Below are 21,495 nucleotides of genomic sequence, written 5' to 3' on the forward strand. Positions count from 1 at the left end.
GTTTTTGCCAGCTGAAAACGCCAGCTGCTCTTCTGAAAACGCCCAGCAGGGAGCGCTAGCAGGCGTTTTTGAGGCACAGCGTTTTTTCCGACTGCTTCGGTTGCTATGATACATAAAATCCGTGGTTGCAAGTGTTTCTACCTAACTTTACTGGATGTAAAAATGTTAACACAGAGCAGAGTACTTGCTCTGGCCCTTGCTCTGTCTGAAGAGAAGGCTGAAGCAGGTAGAGAGCAGTAGAGAGAGAGGACGGACTGGCCATATGTGGGTTCATGTGTTGTCACATGAAAAGACATATCCAAATATTAACAATATGAGGGGTGTACTCATTTTTCTGAGATACTGTACGTCAAACTATAAACAGTCTTATTTTCAGACGGGACATTCTAATAATTCTCACATCTTTTCCTTAACCCATAGTGACTAAACCTAACCAACCTGTGACCATTTCAAAATATTAACCGCATGTTAGACAAGCCTCCTGGCACAAAAGACCTGGCACAGACCTGGCAAAGACCACAAACACCTCCTCTTCTAGGGAGGAATGGATATAGGGGAGCAAATAGAAAGTATCCTGACTGGAAACATCACAAATTGGCATGGGATGCGCACGGCCCAGGACCGGAGGGCTCTGCAGGCAGCGGGGGATTAAAACTGCCATCTCCAGAGCATCAGTGATATCGGTGAGGTGAGGTGCCTACGCAGAGGCCAAAGGATACTAAAGGACCCACCCAGCTACAGCCTGTTCACCCTGCTGCCTTCTGGGAAGAGATATAGAAGTTTCTGCTGCCACACCACCAGACTGCATTTTTTAAAAGCCTTTAATTTCTGCATACTAAATTACATTGATTCACTGATGCTTATTAAAATAAAATTCCACTAATTCTTTACTCTAATATAATTCTGCACCACTTATACTGAGGGAATCTACTCAAAAAATGTATTGTGCTAGACTCAAATACTAATGGAAACTCACTCAACAAGGTTACTACTAGTCAACTTGAAATTTACAAAAATTTTCAGATAGTAGTCCTCAAAAATACAAATACAACTCCATTTTTACAATTCAACTTCCCTTTATTAGTATCAAAACCTTAAACACCTTCCGTCATTTCTACATTTAACAGACACAAAATAAGGCACATCTTGCATAAAGCTGAACAGAGTAAGTAATTGACTGCTTGATCAGATAATTAACCAACAATTTTGATAATCAATTTGTTTTCATTCTTTTTTGCAATAATGTTGAACATTTTCTATTTCCAGATTCTTAATGAGATTTTCTGGTGTTAAGTGATAATAACTTGAGGTCTCTTGAGCTAAATAAAATTACCTTTTACTACTTACTTTACTGTGTTTTTTGGAAAAAGCGACTATGCATAATTTCATTCCATGAGCAGCACTTTTACTTAATATAAAAGGGAGCTATAAATGTGGACTTTTATGGAATCACAAGCAAATAAAGATAGCTAATAAGGATTGTTTAAAATAAGAAGTCCTACACTACGCAAATTGTTAAGTCAGGTAGAGGAGGTAATATCAGGGTTTCTGCAGGTTCCACCTGGTCAAATTTAAGACTATTTAAGACCATTATGATTGAAATTTAAGATCTGTATCATGACTTAAAAAAAAGAAACGCACAAAGGAAATGCTGTCACAAAATGACTTGCAGAGTAAATCTATGTATTCAAATTAGGGTAGAGTGCATGTCTACAAAATTGGCATTGGACAATGTCAACAATGAAACACAATGGAGAATGACATTGATAAGCTACATAATTAACAAGCTGGCATGCAATGCACCTGCTGCCGTGAAAAATAAAGAAAGCTCTGTGTGTTTTCGGTGACTTTATAAAACATAACCTACTACTGATGGATAAACTCAGGGGAGCAGGCAGGAAGACAAAGAGAAGCTGGGAAAGCAGGTGTGTTTGCAGTGAGAGACCAGAGGTAAAAGGTGTGTGTGTGTGTGTGTGTGTGTGTGTGTGAGCGCAGGGCGAAGTCGAGGCAGGCGCAAAGCAGGTACATTTACAAATAATAATAGAAATAATGTCCATAGGGATTAAAACATGCTTTCATAGGGCGGTATAATGTAAAAAATGAAGATGGTATTTTTATGTGGGGGATTGGAGGTCCTCCCAAGAAAATGATGTTTTCCAATAAAGAAATATGCAATTCCACATAATTTTGGAACATTGTTATTTCCACATCTGTGAATAATAAGTTGGAAAATCTAGAGCAGATTTGGAATAAACTACACCCCAAAAACTACACTTGCTAAATAAGTCTACTGAGGTTGAATTATAACCATTAGACCTGGGAAAATTCATTTGGTTGGTTTTGATGCTCTCCACAATGATTTTACATTCATTGCATTGCACCAAGCAGTTTTGAGCCTCACCACCTTACAATGGCAGGAAAACACATGGCCTCAGAATCACTACAGAAAGGATTATTCATGTTTGCCTTTTGTGTCTTAATTTACTGCTTTATACATTTGTAGAAATTAACATAAATAATAGGCAACATGAGAACCGTCTCCCTTCTGTATTTTTACAAGCATTTCATTTGTACATCAAAATCCAAAAGAATAATCTCTAATCCCTAATTTTCTCTAACGTTACTAACCTCAGCTCCTCCGTGGTCACCACCGTCTTCTTTTTAATTTAATTTAACTATCAAGATGTACAGTAGAAGACAGAGCTGCTGATCTCCACTAACTTTCACCGTCACTTTCTGCCGCGCTCTCTCTCACATTTGCTAGTCATTTGAAGAAAGAGGAGAGGGAGACAGCCATGCCTTGAGTGTTACCATAGCTTACTGATAATCAATAACGATCATGTGAAATTTTAATAGCGGCGCTCATTCATTAAGCAGCGACAGTAGGCTTCAAATACGTTGCTTGAGCATTCATGTGGTACCATATTTGGTCTGACCTATTTTCCTCTAAATGGGACAATAATTTACTAAATGAACATCATGCTGTGTTGAAGAAGACTTGAAACCAGCGACTGAGACCATATCCGCGCCGGTGGAGTCGCCCCCTGCTGACTGTTAGAGAGAATGCAGGTTAGAGGCTTCACTTTTCAAACCTGGAGGTTCCTGCTTGGTGAAGACACAAAGCTGCTTCATGGTTTCACAAATCACACATTAAATATCAAATTTCCGTTGTGGTTTTGAAACGGACCAATCAAAGAAAGAGACGCAGATTCAGGTTGTCCTCACACAGAGGAGCAGGTGGAGGTGGGGCTACTGCTGGAGGCGCTCTCCTCCTCGTTGTTGGGCAGAAGCGAGGAGAGGAGGCCGGAGCCTTACGGCTCGGTCTGGGAGTCCTCATACTTCTCCGCCAGGGCGAACAGGTCGCTGAACCTGTAGGAGGAAGTGATATCATCAGCCGCCGCAGTGATGTCACCCGTCAGTGTGTGTGAGTGCGTGCGTACCTCATCTTGTGGACCTCGTCACAGCTGGAATGAACGTGCTGCAGAGCCGAAGGATCGGGGTCTGACTGAAGACTGGCAGAGACAGACACAATCAATCAGCTATCAGTTATCAATCCCTCCTGAAGCGATCAATAAGCCTGTGTGTGTTCTTGGTGTTGCTCAGCTTCAGGGTGTCCATGAGCTCCAGGATCTGTTCCAGGGTGAGCTGAGCCAGTTTACTGCTGGAACTGTGAAGACTGAGGATGGAGACACAACCGCTGTTCAACAGGTACCCAAAGACCGTCCTCACTTCTGTCCTGTCCGCCCTCACCGGTCTCCGTCTGTCTGTCCTCACCTGCCTGTCCTAATCAGTCCCTCTGTCCTCACCTGCCTACCTGTCCTGTCTGTCTGTCCTCACCTTTGGTTCGCACGCACGCACTCACACACACACTGACGGGTGACATCACTGTGGCGGCTGATCATATCACTTCCTCCTCCTGCAGGTTCAGCGACCTGTTCCAGACAAAACACAGTCAAGTAAGTAGTAAAAGGAAATTATATTTATTTTAACACCGAACACCAAATTTCATTAAGAATCTGGAAATAGAGAATGTTTAACATTATTGCAAGAAAGAATGAAAACAAATTGATTATCAACATTGTTGGTTCATTATCTGATCAAGCAGTCAGTTACTTTGTCTATTCAGCTTTGTGCAAGATGTGCCTTATTTTGTGTCTGTTAAATGTAGAAATGACGGAAGATGTTGTGAGATGATACTAATAAAGAGAACTTGAATTGTAATAATGGAGTTGTATTTGTCTTTATCAGGATTACTATCTGAAAATGGGCATTTTGTAGTAGGTTGTAGTTTTGTTGAGTGAGTTTCCATTAGTATTTGATTCTAGCACAATTAATTTTTTGAGTAGATTTCCCTCAAGTTGTGCACAATTACATTTATTGAGTAAAGAATTAGTGGAATTTAATTGTAATAAGCATCAGTGAATCAATGTAATTTAGTATGTGGAAATTAAAGGTATTTTAAAAATGTATTATATTGAAGTTGAGGTTTGCTCAAAAATATTATTACCACTACTTAAAAAGTTTGAGGTAATCAGTTTCTACAAATATTTTGAGTATTCTGACCGTATTCAGGTTTACAGTGATGGCTACTGTCAATACTTTTGATGGTAGAATGCAGTTTGAGAGTTCAGATTTTTGACTGCAGTTCAGCCTTCTCTACTCTGAAGCTAGTTCTGACTAAACTCCAGTCTGAAAGACAAGTCTCTCAATCCTGTGCCCAGTCAGTAATGCGTCCATAAAAATAACTCACTCATTCATATTTAATTAAAGAATGGCCCACTCAGTGTAAACAACATCTTGCCAAAATAAGAGCAGTGAAATGAGCAGAAGGAACAAGGACAAACACAGGACAGAACACAGAGAATGTCATCACAATTAATATGGCTTATCACTTTCTATACATACCACGTTTCCATCAGGTGAAAAGTGACTGTTTTTCATTGCTTGGACTTCAGAGTTTAAACTTAAACTCTACATATGTAATTTGAATTTGCCGTACTTTATGACATTATAGAAGGTTGGATATTATTTTAGGTTCCCTACACATCTTTTGATTATTCCACAGAGTTATACATCAATTCAAACAGCACTATCTGTATTTGTGAAAAAGCAAATCTTGTGGCCGCCTTCCTCATAATTGCACTATAAAATGTGTCATCCAAGTTCAAGTCCAGACATTGAGACTGAGCTTAAAGGCTAAAAGGTTTCCACAGAACCACCCAGAGACAACCCCAAGCTGATCAGTAATCAGACTTCCATAATTTTTTACTTTTCTTTCCATTTGACAAATTCTACCATTTCCCATATCATGAATAGGTTTCACACATAACAAGCTGGGTTACATTTGCTTTGATAATTTTGGTCTGTTTTCAATTTGTGAATGTGGACCATTCAGTTTGTGACAAATACAATGGTCAGTAAAGGCCACTGCAAGATTATTAGTCTTAAAACAAATATCAGATTATTAAATATGAAAAAAGAAAACTATATTTGGAACTAAAATGTAACAAGATTTTTCTGTACTTAATTCAATTTTGGGTAGTTTCCAGATTTCTTCTTCATGTGCAGTGCTTCTGAAGGAAACTGCTGAAGTAATGAGTAAAATCCAAACCATATGGCAGTGACCATCAATCATCGTTTATTTTGTTTCCAAAATTGTGTGTGAAATAAAAGAATCGGCTACCTTCAAAGACACAAAAGCTGTCCGACCAGGAACAATCTGTAACTTAATCTAATGGGCTTGTTTTGTAACAGATTGAAGGGGTGAGGGATGAAGTGAACATCAGCTTATGTACTTTATCTTCCTTGTTAAACATGTGCAGCAGAAGTGTGTGGCTCACTTTCTTGACAAGCTCACAAGTTTAAATTCATCTGGCTGACCTGAAGGACAGGTGGGAAACTGGAATTCAGTGATTTTATCATTACCATATTAGACTGCTACAATGATGACATTGATCATTGATCTTTTCATCTGCATAGAATTTCTGAAGCATCTTATATGAACACATTTAGCCCATCATCCTACCTAAAAAAAAATTCACCACTCTCCCTTGCTTGGCACAAAAATTAAAGATGTTATATGACTGGGAAACCCTGGCTAGGCTGACTACTTACCTTGTCCTATGTCTATGGAATCATTAATCCCTATTACCCAGTGTCTGAGAAACAACAAAACAGTATTTGACGCCACACAGATAAAAAAATCTGAATCTACAATTAATGAATCAATCATTCTACCTTCTAAAAATATGTGCAATGGCAATATGTCTGTGCATACACAACTATCAGATGCACCTGGATAGTTGATTGCTGATTCTTCTATCATTTCAGATCCCACTAGGCCAAAGTGTAAAAGAATACAGGACAATACTTGAGTAGGCGGCTTGAAAACTAACCTTAAAAATATAATCAACTTACAAACCATAAAACAAAAGGAATCATAATAATCATTAACCATTGACATGTCTTGTAAGCGCACAGAAGTGTTTTTTTTGTTGTTGATTAGTAATGAACAGATACAGAAGAAAAAAAGAAAGAAAACAGAATTCATCTCCACTGAATGAAAAATGGGGATAAAAAAAAAATAAATAATCAATCAGGTACATGGTCCATTTCTCTGCCTGTTGTTCCAGAGACACCAGGTGGCAAATTAACCTGGTCTGGAAAATTCTTTTCAAATGGCACTTTCTACACATTTTGTATTGTAGTTCATTAGCAGGAGAGACATGCAGCAGCTTCTATCCTCTGGTTCAGCAATTGTTGCTGAATATGTGAATATGACATACGTCCTCATTTACACACCTCGTTACATTTTTAGAACCAGTTAACCAAAAGCCAATGTCACTTGCAGCTATTTTTCCCTGCTTATCAAACTAGTGCGCATAGTCGGCTTTCATCAAGAACTGGCCATGAGTCTTTCATTGACGGCTTTCTCATGGCAGCCGATTAGAGAACAACTATGGCTGTCCCGAAAAAGACTTCCAAAAATTCTTTTTAATTGTACACCCATTTTGTTATTTATTTAGAAAGCAAGAGAAAAAGACATATGAAGCAGTGGACAGAGCTCTGCAAGTTGGGCCTAAGTCCAGACAAGACAGAATTTTTGGTTGACATTCGGTCATATGCAGGAAGGAAGAGTTAAGTTTTAATTGTCCAATTTGCCCAACTACATTGAGCATTTACAACCAACATGCCTGAACTGAAAGCAATGTACAGTTACCACCCCTTTGGGCTTCACAATGACATCGACAGAGTGTTTCTGAATGCACAGTCTTGGGTATGAACTGCTCAAAGTTGTTGTGTGTGTTGGTGTGTGATATCAAGTGTGTGCCTAATCACTGTCACTGAATATATGCGTATACTAGTCAGGGACACTGAGTACACTATACCTTCCAGGGACACCAAACAGAGTGTGTGTATCTGTACACAGGTGTTCTATTTGTTACGATCTAAAAGTTGCATCCTCGAAGGTGATAATGCTGGATTCTGGGTGTTGTACTCCGCCTGTGGATGATGCTCCGGTGATCTGTGAGATTGAGGTTGAGGAGGGGGTGGAAAGGGAGGCGCCTACGGGTCCCCCTGTTTGTCTCGGCGTGGAGGAGGAGGTGTCATGCCCACCAGGGAGGAGCGGCTGTGTGTCAGTTCTGACCTCGTCCTCTTCATCGTCTTCTTCGTCATCCATGCTGGGCCAGGCAGACTGGTCCTCCACGCGCTTTAGACGCTCGTTCAGAGCCTTGAGGGCTAATTGTCTGGAAGGAAAAGTGAGATGTTCTTCATTAATCCCAGAGGGAAGTAAATTACATTTACTCATTTGGCAGACGCTTTTATCCAAAGCGACTTACATTTCAGGAACAACATACAAGCATAGGGCTCAACGTTAAACTTTTTTGGCTTTGGGCCCCACCAGGCCAGTTGGTTTGAAACTTACTGGCCCGAAGACAATTTTTGCTGTCCCTCCCTCCCTTTTATACTGTTTACATGTTTAATCGATAATTAAAATACATTCTGGATATAAAAAAACTAAACTAAAACGTAATTGCAGTTATGCTGTCATGCTGTGTTGAAGAAGACTTGAAACCAACGACTGAGAATGCTTTGTGTGTAGGTATGGCGCGCGCACACACACACACACACACACACACACACACTAGTCATATGGTTAAAAAGTTGATTTATTTCAGTAATTCCATTCAAAAAGTGAAACTTGGATATTATATTCATTCATTACACACAGACTGATATATTTCAAATGTTTATTTCATTTAATTGTGATGATTAAAACTGACAACTAATGAAAATCCCAAATTCAGTATCTCCGAAAATTTGAATATTACTTAAGACCAATACAAAAAAAGGATTTTTAGAAATGTTGGCCAACTGAAAAGTGTGAACATAAAAAGTATGAGCATGTACAGCACTCAATACTTAGTTGGGGCTCCTTTTGCCTGAATTACTGCAGCAATGCGGCGTGGCATGGAGTCCATCAGTCTGTGGCACTGCTCAGGTGTTATGAGAGCCCAGGTTGCTCTGATAGTGGCCTTCAGCTCTTCTGCATTGTTGGGTCTGGCGTATCGCATCTTCCTCTTCCTCGTAGATTTTCTATAGGGTTAAGGTCAGGCGAGTTTGCTGGCCAATTAAGTACAGGGATACCGTGATCCTTAAACCAGGTACTGGTAGCTTTGGCACTGTGTGCAGGTGCCAATTCCTGTTGGAAAATGAAATCTGCATCTCCATAAAGTTGGTCAGCAGCAGGAAGCATGAAGTGCTCGAAAACTTCCTGGTAGACGGCTGCGTTGACCTTGGACCTCAGAAAACACAGTGGACCAACACCAGCACATGACATGGCACCCCAAACCATCACTGACTGTGGAAACTTTACACTGGACTTCAAGCAACGTGGATTCTGTGCCTCTCCTCTCTTCCTCCAGACTTCTGTAGCCTACAGAACCATTTAAAGGCCTTTGCAGGTGTTTTGAGTTAATTAGCTAATTAGAGTGTGGCACCTGGTGTCTTCAATATTGAACCTTTTCACAATATTCTAATTTTCTGAGATACTGATTTTGGGGTTTTCATTGGTTGTCAGTTATAATCAAAAATCAAAATTCAATCAAAATTAAAAGGAATGAACACTTGAAATATATCAGTCTGTGTGGAATGAATGTATACATTATACAAGTTTCACTTTTTGAGTGGAATTACTGAAATAAATCAACTTTTTGATGATATTCTAATTATATGACCAGCACATCCATCCAAGGGGAGTGGGTTGCCTATGATTTTGGATGCTTTGTTGACAATCCGCTGTAATGTTTTTGGCGTTTGGCTGTCCGTGCTACTGTACCATATTGTAATCGATGACGTGATAACGGACTCGATGATAGCGTAGCAGAACAGAACAAGGAGTTGATGCTTGATCCGGTATTTATTAAGCTGTCTGAAAAGTCTTTGTTGAGCTTTTGCAGTGATGTGTTCAGTGTTAGTTGTCCACTTCAGTTTATTGGTATGGTGTGTTCCTAGAAATTTAGAAGAGTCAGTGGCGGTGATTAGATTGCCGTTCATTTGTATTGGTGTTTTGGTTAATGGCCTGCGTCTGAAGTCAGTAATGAGTTCCTGGGTTTTGGCTGTGTTTGGAGGTCATTGCTTCAACACCAAGCAACAGCTTGGTCCACCTCATTGCGGTACTGGGTTTTATCATTGTTTGACATGGTTGTGTAATCCACATACTTTATTGTTCTCACCTGTGTGTGTGTGTGGATGTAAAGTGGGCGGTGTAAAGAGAGAAGAGCCAAGGGGAGAGTGCTATGCAGACTGTATCCTCAGCAGACTGGTTGGCTTGGTAGGCAAATAATGTCTTTATCAATTTAAATTCCTCTATATCGTACTTTAAATAAAGGCATCTATGTTTCAAATGCATTTCAGTATATGGAACCTTTAGATGTTTTAATGTCACTACTTTCCCTACTATCTTGTCTTACTGTTTGTTTTTTCTTGCTTGTTTTAATGCTCTGTTTTAATATTGTTATTTAATTTTTTATAGCATTCCATCATTTTATTTGTTTCTTTTGGAAAGCCTTTTGTGCTCTATGCTTGGTAAGTGCTCAATAAATAAAAATGTACCATTACCATTAATTTATAAACTTATACCCCCTTTTTCTTATGAATTATATTGTATTGCTGTCTGAACACCAATGATTTTCCTGAACACCAGTAACACAGCAGCCTACAAGTCTAGATTTATTAGCAGGCAAAAGCCTACTAACAAATCTGGAACAAACTTTACATATACTTTACACATTCAAAGTAAAGAGTTGAATTTGCTAGGATTAATAACTGCCATACTTTATCCCTTTTACTAGTACTATTAAGTGGTCTTTAACAAGGCTAATCACACCCACTGTGAGCCACCCATACAAAAATGAACACATCTCATGTAATTGTACATTTTACAACAACTATTGTTTGAGCTAGACAGAACAACCGGATCTTCCTCCAACAACTTTAAACTCCCAATCTTGCAGCCACGACTGACTTTAATGAAAAATGACATGCGGCAAGATCAACGTCTGCAGCTAACAAAAACGTAACATAGAAGTTTTACTAATGGCAGGGTTTCGCATTGTCAATATTAAGTTAAATCACACAAATACATGCCAATTAGTCGTTTTACGTTAGACCTCTGTGGGTGACAATTTTCCCACCAGACTTAAACGCACCATCAGCAAATTTTAAACCTACAGAAAATTTACAGTAAATTTAAGACATTAATATTTCTGATTTTATTTTAAGACCTTTCAACAGAATCAACAGAATCTGAACAAGTCAGCAAAATCAGGCAGGCAAAACGTTCTCCTAAAATGCTCTATGCAGGATTATGTAGCCGTGCAGATAACGGAACAAAGCCGGCTCACAGAGAGCTGTTATCTGTAGTAAAAGCAGACAAAGTGACAAAATAACGTCAGCAAAACCAAGGAGCTCATTGTTGATTTTAGGAAAAAAGGAGACACACACATATAGGGCTGGACAATTTGGTCTAAAATCATAATCACGATTAATTGAACAATTTACCTCGATTAAGATTAATGAACGATTTTGTTTTTGACTTTTGCCCTCATAGCTCACTGACAAGGTTTTTACTGTAAATATGCTCAACTATTAAAGCTGGTTTTACTTTTTTAAATTAACAGATGAAAAAAAAATTGATTATCTAAATGTTAATTGATAAGGTAATGTTAATGTGCACATACCAGAGATATGGTTCCCCTATATTTGGTGCATCGCCATGTTGTAGCATTCTGATATGTGTACTTACTTAATCTTGTATTTCATATATCTTTAGGACAGCAGCATTGAGACCCTAATAGAAGCTGTGATCAGAAGCCTCATTCTCTACCTTGATGAAAGACAGAGGAGTTAATCAAGGACTACCAGGTAAAGAAGTCTGTTTTCTGCCCTCTCACTTTTTATGACTGCACACTGAAGGAATCGCAAATGTATTTCTTGATTTATATTTACATGACTCTTTCCACATAAATATTTTAATTCACACAAGATACTTATTGTTTCGTAAAAAAACCATTAAGGTTCATAAATGTATTTCTGAAGCGCACACACATTTCTTGACTTAAATCAAAACACCGCAGCAACTACGTGAGCACACCCAGATTTCTGTTCAGAGGGAGAGCAACGATCTATTTGCGAAAAAAATTTAGGTTTTTTTCTCTCTGCTATATTTTACAGATGATGACAATGCTTCAGCCATCCAAGAGGCCCTCCCTTCATTTGTTCTCAACATCTTTGTGGTCAAGAAAAATCAGGGCGGGAAGTCTTAAGCAGCAAGCTGGAGCAATGGTCCCTTTTGGTATTCCCATTGTAGTACAGGCTTTCACCTACCGAATGGGCTATATTTAAGGATTGGAACTAAGCTATCCAAAGACACTGAAGTACACATTTTAATGTTTTGCAGAAGATCTTCCTGGAGCTGGAGGATGGGAATCAAAAAATGATCCCCAAGTCCCCGATCTCAAAGTCAGCTTACTGACCATAAAGCCATACAGACATTGTTGAAAGCGAAGGACTGAAAAGCAAACTTGTATTGAAAAGAAATCTGTACAATGTCCTTTTTTAATTGAAAAAGAACTTGTTGTCATACAAAATGTTTACAGTTGATGTTTTTTGTTGCTGCATTTATTTGAAAGTTATGAAACTTGAAAGTCATGAAATGTAAAAAATTTTCATTTTCCACAAAAAATGTTACACATCCTCCTTTTATTACTTATTTTTATGAACATTTACTCATCTTAAGGCACTGTTCCCACTTTAGTTCAGGAAGCTGCAAAGATGCATTGTTAATGGTTAATAAGTGCATAAATAAGGATATATTAACCTGTATAAGGCAGTAATATAAACCTCTTACAGTCTGATTAATGTCATTAATCATCCTATTAACATTGATAAGTCGTCTATAAACGTTTCTAATAACTGCTCATAAATATCTTACAAGCAATAATAAATGTGTTTAGGATATTACTAACTAAGTCTCATTAATGTTAATAAACATTTTATTAACGTTCATGACGTATATTTAACTTGTTAACAAGTTTCTAATAAGAGCCTATAATTTTCTTATAAGCAATAATAAATGTTAATTAAGCTATCCTATAAAAGGTCTTATAGGTGTCTTATTAACTGTTAATTACTGCTTGTTACAAGTACCTTGAAATAAATGATGCTGCTACCAAAGGCCTTACTACAGACATCGAGGAGTATGCCGATGTCGTATCAGGATACATACTCAAGTGCAGGGAACGTGTCTGTGTCCCAAAAAACGTCACAGCCCTGGCGAAACAGATACCAAGGATGACGCCTGAGGTCCAAGCCCTGCTTAAAGCCCAGAACTCTGTTTTCAAATCTGGGGACGTAACTACTCTCAGGTCTGCAAGAGCCAATCTGAACAAAGCAATCAGACTGGCAATGAGGGCACATGGACAATACAATCCAGGGTCACTTTAACAACCACAGAGACACCAGGATACTGTGGCAGGGAATCCAGGCTGTCACGGACTATGGGACTGCTCTCCAGTCCTGTGACAACAGCATGGATTTCCTCAACAACCTCAACAATTATTTTGGTAGGTTTGAAGCACAGAACACCACACTAGCGAGGAAAACCAACCCCACAGGAAGGAGACCAGGTGCTTACACTGGATCCAGCAGATGTCCACCAGGTGCTGAGGAAAATCCACCCGCAGAAACTGCTGGTCCAGACATGATACCGGGCTACTTGCTTAAGGAGTGAGCAGTCCGACTGTCTCATGTCTTCATGGACATATTCAACATCTCCCTGACTCAAGCTGCAATTGACCCTTCGCTAAGCCACGCCCCCCCTTAGACACTAATGCTAAGTCCAACAAACTGTCAGCGCTGCCACTGTGTGTTACTGCACTCCCCGGAGAAATATTGTCAGATTTGTTGAGAAAGACGATCTCAGAAAGAAGCAGACAGTTTCACAGTTGCATTATACATCTTAAGGTTGTATTAAGGCTGTCAAACCGCACAAACATCATTCTGTGGTAGGTGTTGTTTTTCTCAAGGTGTGTGAGGGCTGAGTGGAGGGCAGTGGAGATGGCATCCTCTGTGGATCTGTTGGTTCTGAAAGCAAACTGGTGAGGGTCCAGGCTGGCTGCATGTTGTTTTTCCATGTGCTGAAGAACCAGTTTCTCAAAGCACTGCATCAGAATGGGGGTGAGTGCCACAGGGTGGTAGTCATTCAGCCTACTACTCCTTTAACTTTTTTTATTTTGTATTTTGACCTACATGAAATACGTCTCTGCTTCCTGAGCATGTTATGATATGTTATCCTGAACTATGCAAGCACAAGAAGCTTTCGTAAACCAGTAAAATTTCTTGGATGCGTAAGCACACTGGGCCATTAAAGCGGATTCTTATTCTGACAGGACAAAGCATGGATGACAACCGCATCACCCGGGGGCCATTTCTCTGTGTAAGAGAATTGTCAGCAGCTTCTCCTACAGCTGGAGAAGAAAAAGAGAGCTTGCTGAAGTTCAGATTCAGCTGGGTCTGCCGGCTCTTCAGCTCATCAACGAGTCAGCCACACGCCGGGGATCAAGGCAGCAAATGATTTAGAGGTTCCCAGACCAGGAGGGAGCGCTCACAAAAGTCCTATCCTCTGACAAAAAGTCCTGGCAAGGAAGTATCTTTTGCCACCAGTTTCCCTTCTGAAAGGGTTTTCAGTTGCAGTGATTTCATTGTAACCTGCCACATGGCTTCCCTGAAGCCTGAGGCTGTTGATAGGCAAGTTTTCCTTGCACTAAACCTGTAAGAGATTTACATGGCTGCATAGGAGGAAATGCTTTAGGTAAATAACTGTCTACCTCAGTACAATACTTAACTACTTTTTCAGAGCATGTAAGCCTATTATTTTTGTTTCTTTAATTTATAGTGCACCTCTGAGTAGCCGCATTCTCAGAAATATACCTATTTATGTTTAATATGGGTTATGTATTCTATATACACATTCATTTATTGTGTAGCTGTATTTTCACACAAGGTAGGCCTGTTGTGATGGTAGTTTGTGTGTTTCTGTTTACTTTTTTATAGATGCTGCCTACATTTCAGGAGGTGCAAAGGCAATCATACTGCTGAAGGCATAACTAAAGGCAAATAGAGTACACACAGTTACAAAAGATAGGTGCTCAGATTTCTATGATTTAATTCAGGGGTATTCAATTAGATTTCAAAGAGGTCTAGTTAGAGAAAATTTCCTGAAGCAAAGGTCCGGAACATCAAAACGACGAACTTGCGTTATCATTCAGTACTATAACCTATAGCTGTATCAACACATGTTTTTAGTCAACAACGGACTGTCAAATCAAATAATATTTCAGTCAGTTTTCACATCAAACTGGAGGTATAATAAATAATAACTATTCAAATAATAAATTCTAAATTTAAGTAAACTAAAGTGCCTAATTTTTAGAAAAAATGTAATAAAAAGTGTAGCTTGAAGTGATGAAGTGTAGTCTTAACCAATTTTATAATAAACACTCAACACATCATAACAAATGAACAGCTGTAACGCCTCCTCTTCTCTTTCATTTTCCTACTTTCTGTTGTTCAGTGAGAAACGTGAGCTCCAGCTAGCATATTGGAGATCTATGAGATATTCTGGTTTTGAACTGCCCGTGGGAGGAATGTACATGTAAAAATCTGTACATTCTTGATTAAAAGTCATGTGAAATCTCTTTTATCCTTCGTCTCCTCAATTCGGGTGTGTTTCCAAAACGTCTCTGGTGAATCTCGCGGACTCGACTCGCAAGCATCGGTATGCACAGATTTGATTGGCCGAGCAGCGTCACATGAGACGATTGGAGCACATGCGATTGGTCTGTGAGTTTCCTGGTCCTCTGAACCAGTACAGTAAATGCTAGAAAAGCTGCGTGGGTTAAAATAGAAACTCTCCGTCACGAGGTAGTAAGTCTCAATAATAAATGGGCTGTAGGTCGGCGGTCCGGAGAGGACGGCGGCTGGGTCCGGATCCGGACCGCGGTCCGTCTATTAGTGACCTCTGATTTAATTGATGCACTGATGGCAGGTGATGCAGTGCAACACAGACCAATTAGAAATGTTTCTTTAATTAATTTCCATTTCTATTAATCTATGGGTGTTTATATTTCTACTGCTTTAATATTTGATATTTTAATTTTAAACATCAAGAACTGAAAGAGGTTTGGATCAGGGTGTTCCGAGTGTCAGCGGGGGCCCTATACTGGAGAGAGACTCTGTCCTTGTCCTCCTTCCATGCTCTGCTGAGATGGAGGAATTTGTCGGCTTATTATTTTTGTTCTCTTTACATTTTTATTGTTGTTTGCACAGCTCTGTTTGAGCATTCTCAAAGATGTCCATTTTATTTTAATATAGGTTAAATATTTCATGTATATTTTTGTTTACTTACTCTATAAAACTAATTGGCTACTATCAGATATTTAATGAAAGGCACGCCAATATATCAGATCTTTGCACGGGGATCAGTATGTAAACATGTTTGCATGCAGATGTATGATAAACTCATTCTTCTTTGCTCTAACTCACCTCCTCCTCTCTGCATCTTGTGGGTCTGTCCCTGGCAGGCTGATAGTGATGGAGGAGGGTGCTCCCACGTCATATCTCTTCACCATTTTCCTGCACACCTTCATCTTCACCAGGGCGGAGTGGACCAGCCCCGCCAGCAGTCCCACAGCTGGCTGGAGCGCCTCGGGGAAGAAACTAGCAAATGCAAAGTGGTCCGACATGTCCCCGCGGCCCCGGCTGTGCCTCTGGTAAAAGCGCAGATAGACCCAACCGGACAGGGCGCCATAGCTGTATGCAGCCAGTGGGGCAGAGCTGTTCAACAGCCCAGATAGGCGGAGTAAGGCCAGGAGGAGGAGGACCAATGCAGGTGCTGCTTTGAGCCTCACCTGAGATGGGGAAACAGATTTAAGGTCTTGTGAACAAACAATCTTTAGGCAAAGGGACAGCTACCATTTTGTCTACAGACCACTGTGGCTGCCAATCCCCACAATTCTTAAATCAGCTAGATTTATGGAATTGAAAGACTGAACAACATCTGTTTACATGCAAGGCTGGCAGTCAGGAGTCATAGTCAAAGTGTACAAGAATACTGAGAGACTTCTTTTCCTAGCTTACTAAGCTTAGACTGAAGTAACCCAGTTTTATACAAACTCAAACATTCAAAAAAAGCTGAGAAGACAATCACATGCCTAAACCAGAGAACACAGGCCAAGTTGAGCGAGCAAACACACACACATACACACACACACACAGAACAAAATTATAAACACACTTATAAACACTTTTGTTTAGGCTCCCATTCATCATGAGTTGAACTCAACGATCAAAGACTTTCTCTATGTACACAAAAGGTCCATTTCTCTCAAATATTATTCACAACCTGTCACAATCTGTGTTAGTGAGCACTTGTCCTTTGCTGAGATAATCCTAATATATCGGGGACAGCCCTAATACACATACACACACACAGACACACACGTATACTTTACTTAGGTAAGTTAACTCACTTAGCTTACAAAACCTAAGTAACTTAACTAAAAAAACAATGTTGTCTACTTGTTTTACAAGGGAAAGGAACACTGGTGTCCTGGGTGAGTCCTCTTTCTGGCCCACCCGTCCACCCCAACCACCTCCTAACTCAAACTTGTCTGAAAAAGGCTTTTTTATGTATACATCTCAGGGACTAGTGGTTAGTTTTCCAGTGCTGTTTAGATTCTTGTTTAGCTACATTCTCAATTTAACTGTGCAGTCCCACTCCTTACTGGTCTAGTATTATTTACAGGGTTAATAGATCAACTGCCAAACAGCATCAATGTACAGCAACATTTACTTTTGTTAGTTGTTAGCCTCACCTGTGGTACTCTGAGCACTGTACTATCCCCCATGGTCTGCTTCAGTGCCACCAGGACACCTCCCAGGAATCCGGCTGCTCCGTGGACACGCACAGCAAACAAGAAGTCCAGGTCAAAGGTGGCAACATAGGTGAGGAAGTAGGAGATGCCTGCCAGGAGGCCTGCAGAGATATTGACCACTGCGAAAAAGATCAGGAGCTCCAGTGCGCCCCACAGAGGCTCCAGCAGGTGCCCACAAGCCATAACTGTTCCCACATTGGCCGCCACACCCCAAACGTGCTGCTCCACCACCCCATGGGTCACAAGTGTCCACACCCAGAAGTTGGGTGGAAAGAGGTAGCCTGGGGTCACTCCCAGTGCGTATGGAGTGTTGACGGCCCATGACAACAGATAGAGGAGAACCACCACAGCACTTACAGTTTTTACCACCACACTGGTGTTGGCAAGGGCAGCCAGGAAGTGCTGTCGTGCCACCGGCAGGTAACGATTCATTGTGGACTTGAAGGTGATCCTTCTTGAGCAAATCAGCTCAAGAGAGAGAAACAGCAGATCAGTTGCTTCTGGTGTAGCAGATATTGGATGCTGGTGTGAGATTATTAATGCCAACCAGACCAGGTGACACCTGTATGTCCTGACAGCATCAAAATCCACACTTCTATGTGAGCCTTCATCCGAGATACTGTCTTTCAAATGGTTAAAGATAGCTTTGGTAATTTACTCTGAAACAGTATCCCTTCTGTTAAAACCAGGTAACGTTAACAAACTTTGGGCTGCAGTAATGTTGAGATAAGCCTGAAGATGTAATAACCTTAGCTAGGAGACCTTCTGATCTAGCTGCCTAGCTGGCGACCTTCAGTCGGCGTACATATAAGTAGAACAAGCTTACAAACCACCACTAGCTAGCAGGCAGGTTGTACGAGACAAATATGCAAATCCTAACTGACACAAATATACCGAAGTGCCAACTTCTTCAGAGGATCTTGGCTGGGATAGCTTGTAAACACGGGATGGCTAATGTTAGCTAGCTGTCAAACTCAAGCTTGTCGTGTTAACGTCACGCTTATTTATAAAGCTACGGATGAGGTTACGTCTTCGTTTGATGATAAAATAGGGCAGCTAGAGTCTGTAAAACCTGATCGTTCAAACTAGCCGACGAAGCTCCTGTCCTGGTCCTCTCTCGGCCCGGTGTATGCCGGGCTAGCCCGAGGATTTCCCGTAGCTAGCAACAGGCCCTCAAAACAATGTTACAGACGCTTCTAAACCAGCGTCAGTTAGTTTATACTTCTGAGGTTTTTCATACTACCGTTACCTTAGCTTCATTCGTTTAGATTACAGCTCTTCGTCTTTTGAGCGCAGGTCACTGGAGGAAATGTTATTATCACGACAGAGACCCCTCCTTTGAGTTATGGTTATACACCACTCAACTTCTGACCTGCGTTGTCTGCCTCCGTCATCTGCTTCTTCTTCTTCTTTATGGAATTTTATCGGCGGTTGGCACACAGCGAAATGGTGCATTACTGCCACTAACTGGTATGGAGTGTAGATTATTTTTCTTCTTCTTTGGGTTGTTACGGCAGCTGGCATCCCTTGAGTTGCATTACTACCACCCTCAGGTTTTATTTACCCTCAGCTCTCATTCATGCCAGTCGCCCTCAGAAAAACAAATATCATTTCCTACCTTCCACACGCTCTCCATACTCCAATAAACTTTTTACTGTACTGTATCCACCCGTCTGATTTTTTTGTAATTGAGTTATCATTTTTTGTCTCTCCTGAGTAAATTTCCTGCATGTTGTAAGAATATGTTCTACTGTTTCCACCTCCTGACATTGTTCACACATTCCTGTAGGATGTTTTCCTGTAATTAAAAGTGTGCTGTTAAGATTACTATGCCCAATTCTCAGCCTACTTATTATCACCTGCTCTTTCCGCTTTGCTCCCCTACTTCTTGATATGCCTACTCTGCTTTGGATTGCATGTAAATGTCTCCCTTTTGTTGCATTATCCCAGCTCTGTTGCCATTGTTGATTTACACTTCTCCACACTATTCCTTTCCCCTCTGGTTTTGATAATTTAATGTTGACTTCAACATCTCCTTTTTTAACTGCTTCTTTTGCCAACTTGTCTGCTTTCTCATTTCCCTGAATCCCTGAGTGTGCAGGGACCCACGTGAATATGACATTTTTCCCCTCCCCGACATTTTTCTGCTACTTTGTTCTGTCCATTCCAACGCCATCAATATGGCGAACAGTTCAACTGTAGTCACTGAGTCAATCAAATGTTCTTTAATTAAGTTCCACTTGATACCTAGGAGAACCTGTTGCTCTATCCTTTGACCCATCTGTGAAAATCTGAATTCTTTCCTTATACTTACTTTCACTATAGCTATAATATATACTAGTTAAATCAGCAGTCTTATTATTGTGTTTAATCTCAAGTAGTTCCAAATCTACACGTTTCTAATTCCCAGAAAGGTCTGATAGGCCACACCATATTGGCGCCAAACTCTTTATCATATACTTCTGCGTCCTTTGCCATTTGATCTCTTGTCTGTCTGTCTCCTTCTCCCAGCATGTCTGTAGCACCCTTTTTGCTGCATGGCAATCTCGATGCCCTTAGATTGACACAGCAACCACAGTAGCATTTCACCGGCTTCAATTTGGAGAGCACATACTGGGGAGGTCCTAAGCACCCTCTTAAAGCCTGTCTTGTATAACAGATTTGGCTGCTCCCCACCCCAATCCTGGGGGACACATCATGACATTTATAACTTTTTTTACACTTAATCAACTCCATATCTAATATGTTCCCTCTGCGTTAATCTCACATCAAAATACACTTACGAAAAACTTTCAACTCTCATACAATTCCCATACAATTTCAAATACCCTTTCCTGACTTTCTTATGAAGAACATAACTTTTGTTTTTTCCACTGAAAACATAAATCCTCCCACTTTTCGACTTGATTAATTCCATCTTGCATTTTCTTAACTAAATATCTATATATATTATATATATATAACTAAATATTCCACATTTCTCCTTCTTTTCCACAATGCTCTGTCATCTGCAAACAATGATCTCCTAATATCCGTTGGAATGTTTACGAGTACATCATTTATCATAATGGAAAATAAAGTTGGACTTATTACACTCCCCTGAGGTGTCCCGTACTCTACAACATATTGACTAGATAATTCTGCTTCTATCTTCACCCGAATAGTGCTTTCATTTAAAAAGTCCATAATCCTATTAAACATTCTCCCTCCAACACCCATTTAGTTTAATTAGCAACCCTTCCTTCCATAACATATCATATGCCTTTTCCACATCAAAAAATACTGCAACCATTGTCTCTTATTTACTTGAGCTTTATGGAGTGTGGATCAGAATGACTACTACTTACATTAGACGAAACACAATAAAACCAGAACAAAACATATTGATCATATTGATTACTCTAAGATAATGAAAAACTATTCCATTGCACTTATCTCTTGAGTTCTTTGTAAGAATTTCTATTAAAATTATTATTTCCCTTCTAAGGTTTAGGATCATTTCCTTCTTTTCCCCATATACTTCTGACATTGTACCATGACGAGTTTGACTGTCTCTTGTTGCCCACAGTATTCACACCTGCCTGTGTTGTTTACCTATTTTGAATAAAGTGCTAGTTAATCTAGTGTGCCCAAATCTTAGTCTTGATATAATTGTCTCTTCTCTCCTGTTCCTTTCTGCATGTTGTTTTAAATGCCTCTGTGCATAATCTCAAAGCCTAAAACTGAATGTTGTCTAACTTTAAGAGGGATGTGCTTGATGCAGATCCATACACCACACAACCATAATCTAATACTGATCTAATTAATTCACTCTCCCTTACTGTAGTTTACCTCCCTCTTTTTCCCTCTTCACAAATATTACTTGAACTATGAATTGTTACAGAAGTTTTAGCCAACATCTCTATTTTCTCCTCATCTCTCACTGCTGTTGTTTCTCCATCATTTAAGGCTGGGTACCCATACTCTCTTTTGATCCCATCATTCTTTTTATCATCCC

General features: G+C 40.0%; 1 protein-coding gene across 1 annotated transcript; it reads right to left on the reverse strand.

Annotated features, from left to right (window-relative positions):
* Positions 1 to 5,615: 5,615 nt before the first annotated feature.
* On the reverse strand, positions 5,616 to 18,905 carry tmem115 (transmembrane protein 115). The gene is made up of 3 exons (XM_038723016.1): positions 17,439 to 18,905; positions 16,108 to 16,472; positions 5,616 to 7,748 (listed from the first exon to the last, which is right to left on the reverse strand). Exons 1-3 carry the CDS (start codon positions 17,928 to 17,930, stop codon positions 7,442 to 7,444), a joined length of 1,164 nt encoding a protein of 387 aa, XP_038578944.1. The 5' UTR covers positions 17,931 to 18,905; the 3' UTR covers positions 5,616 to 7,441.
* Between the last annotated feature and the right edge of the window lie 2,590 nt (positions 18,906 to 21,495).

The sequence above is a fragment of the Micropterus salmoides genome, unplaced genomic scaffold (assembly GCF_014851395.1).
Source record: "Micropterus salmoides isolate LMB-PRFRI ecotype aquatic unplaced genomic scaffold, ASM1485139v1 Ms_hic_scaffold_16, whole genome shotgun sequence".
Classification (NCBI taxonomy): Eukaryota; Metazoa; Chordata; class Actinopteri; order Centrarchiformes; family Centrarchidae; genus Micropterus; species Micropterus salmoides.

Excerpts from the sequence above, each read along its gene's own strand:
- tmem115 (XM_038723016.1), bottom strand. The coding sequence starts at position 17,930 with ATGAATCGTTACCTGCCGGTGGCACGACAGCACTTCCTGGCTGCCCTT. Across the intron at positions 16,473-17,438 it reads CAGTGCTCAGAGTACCACAG|GTGAGGCTCAAAGCAGCACC; the intron begins GTGAGGCTAACA and ends TCCCCATCTCAG. Across the intron at positions 7,749-16,107 it reads CAAGATGCAGAGAGGAGGAG|ACAATTAGCCCTCAAGGCTC; the intron begins GTGAGTTAGAGC and ends TTTTCCTTCCAG.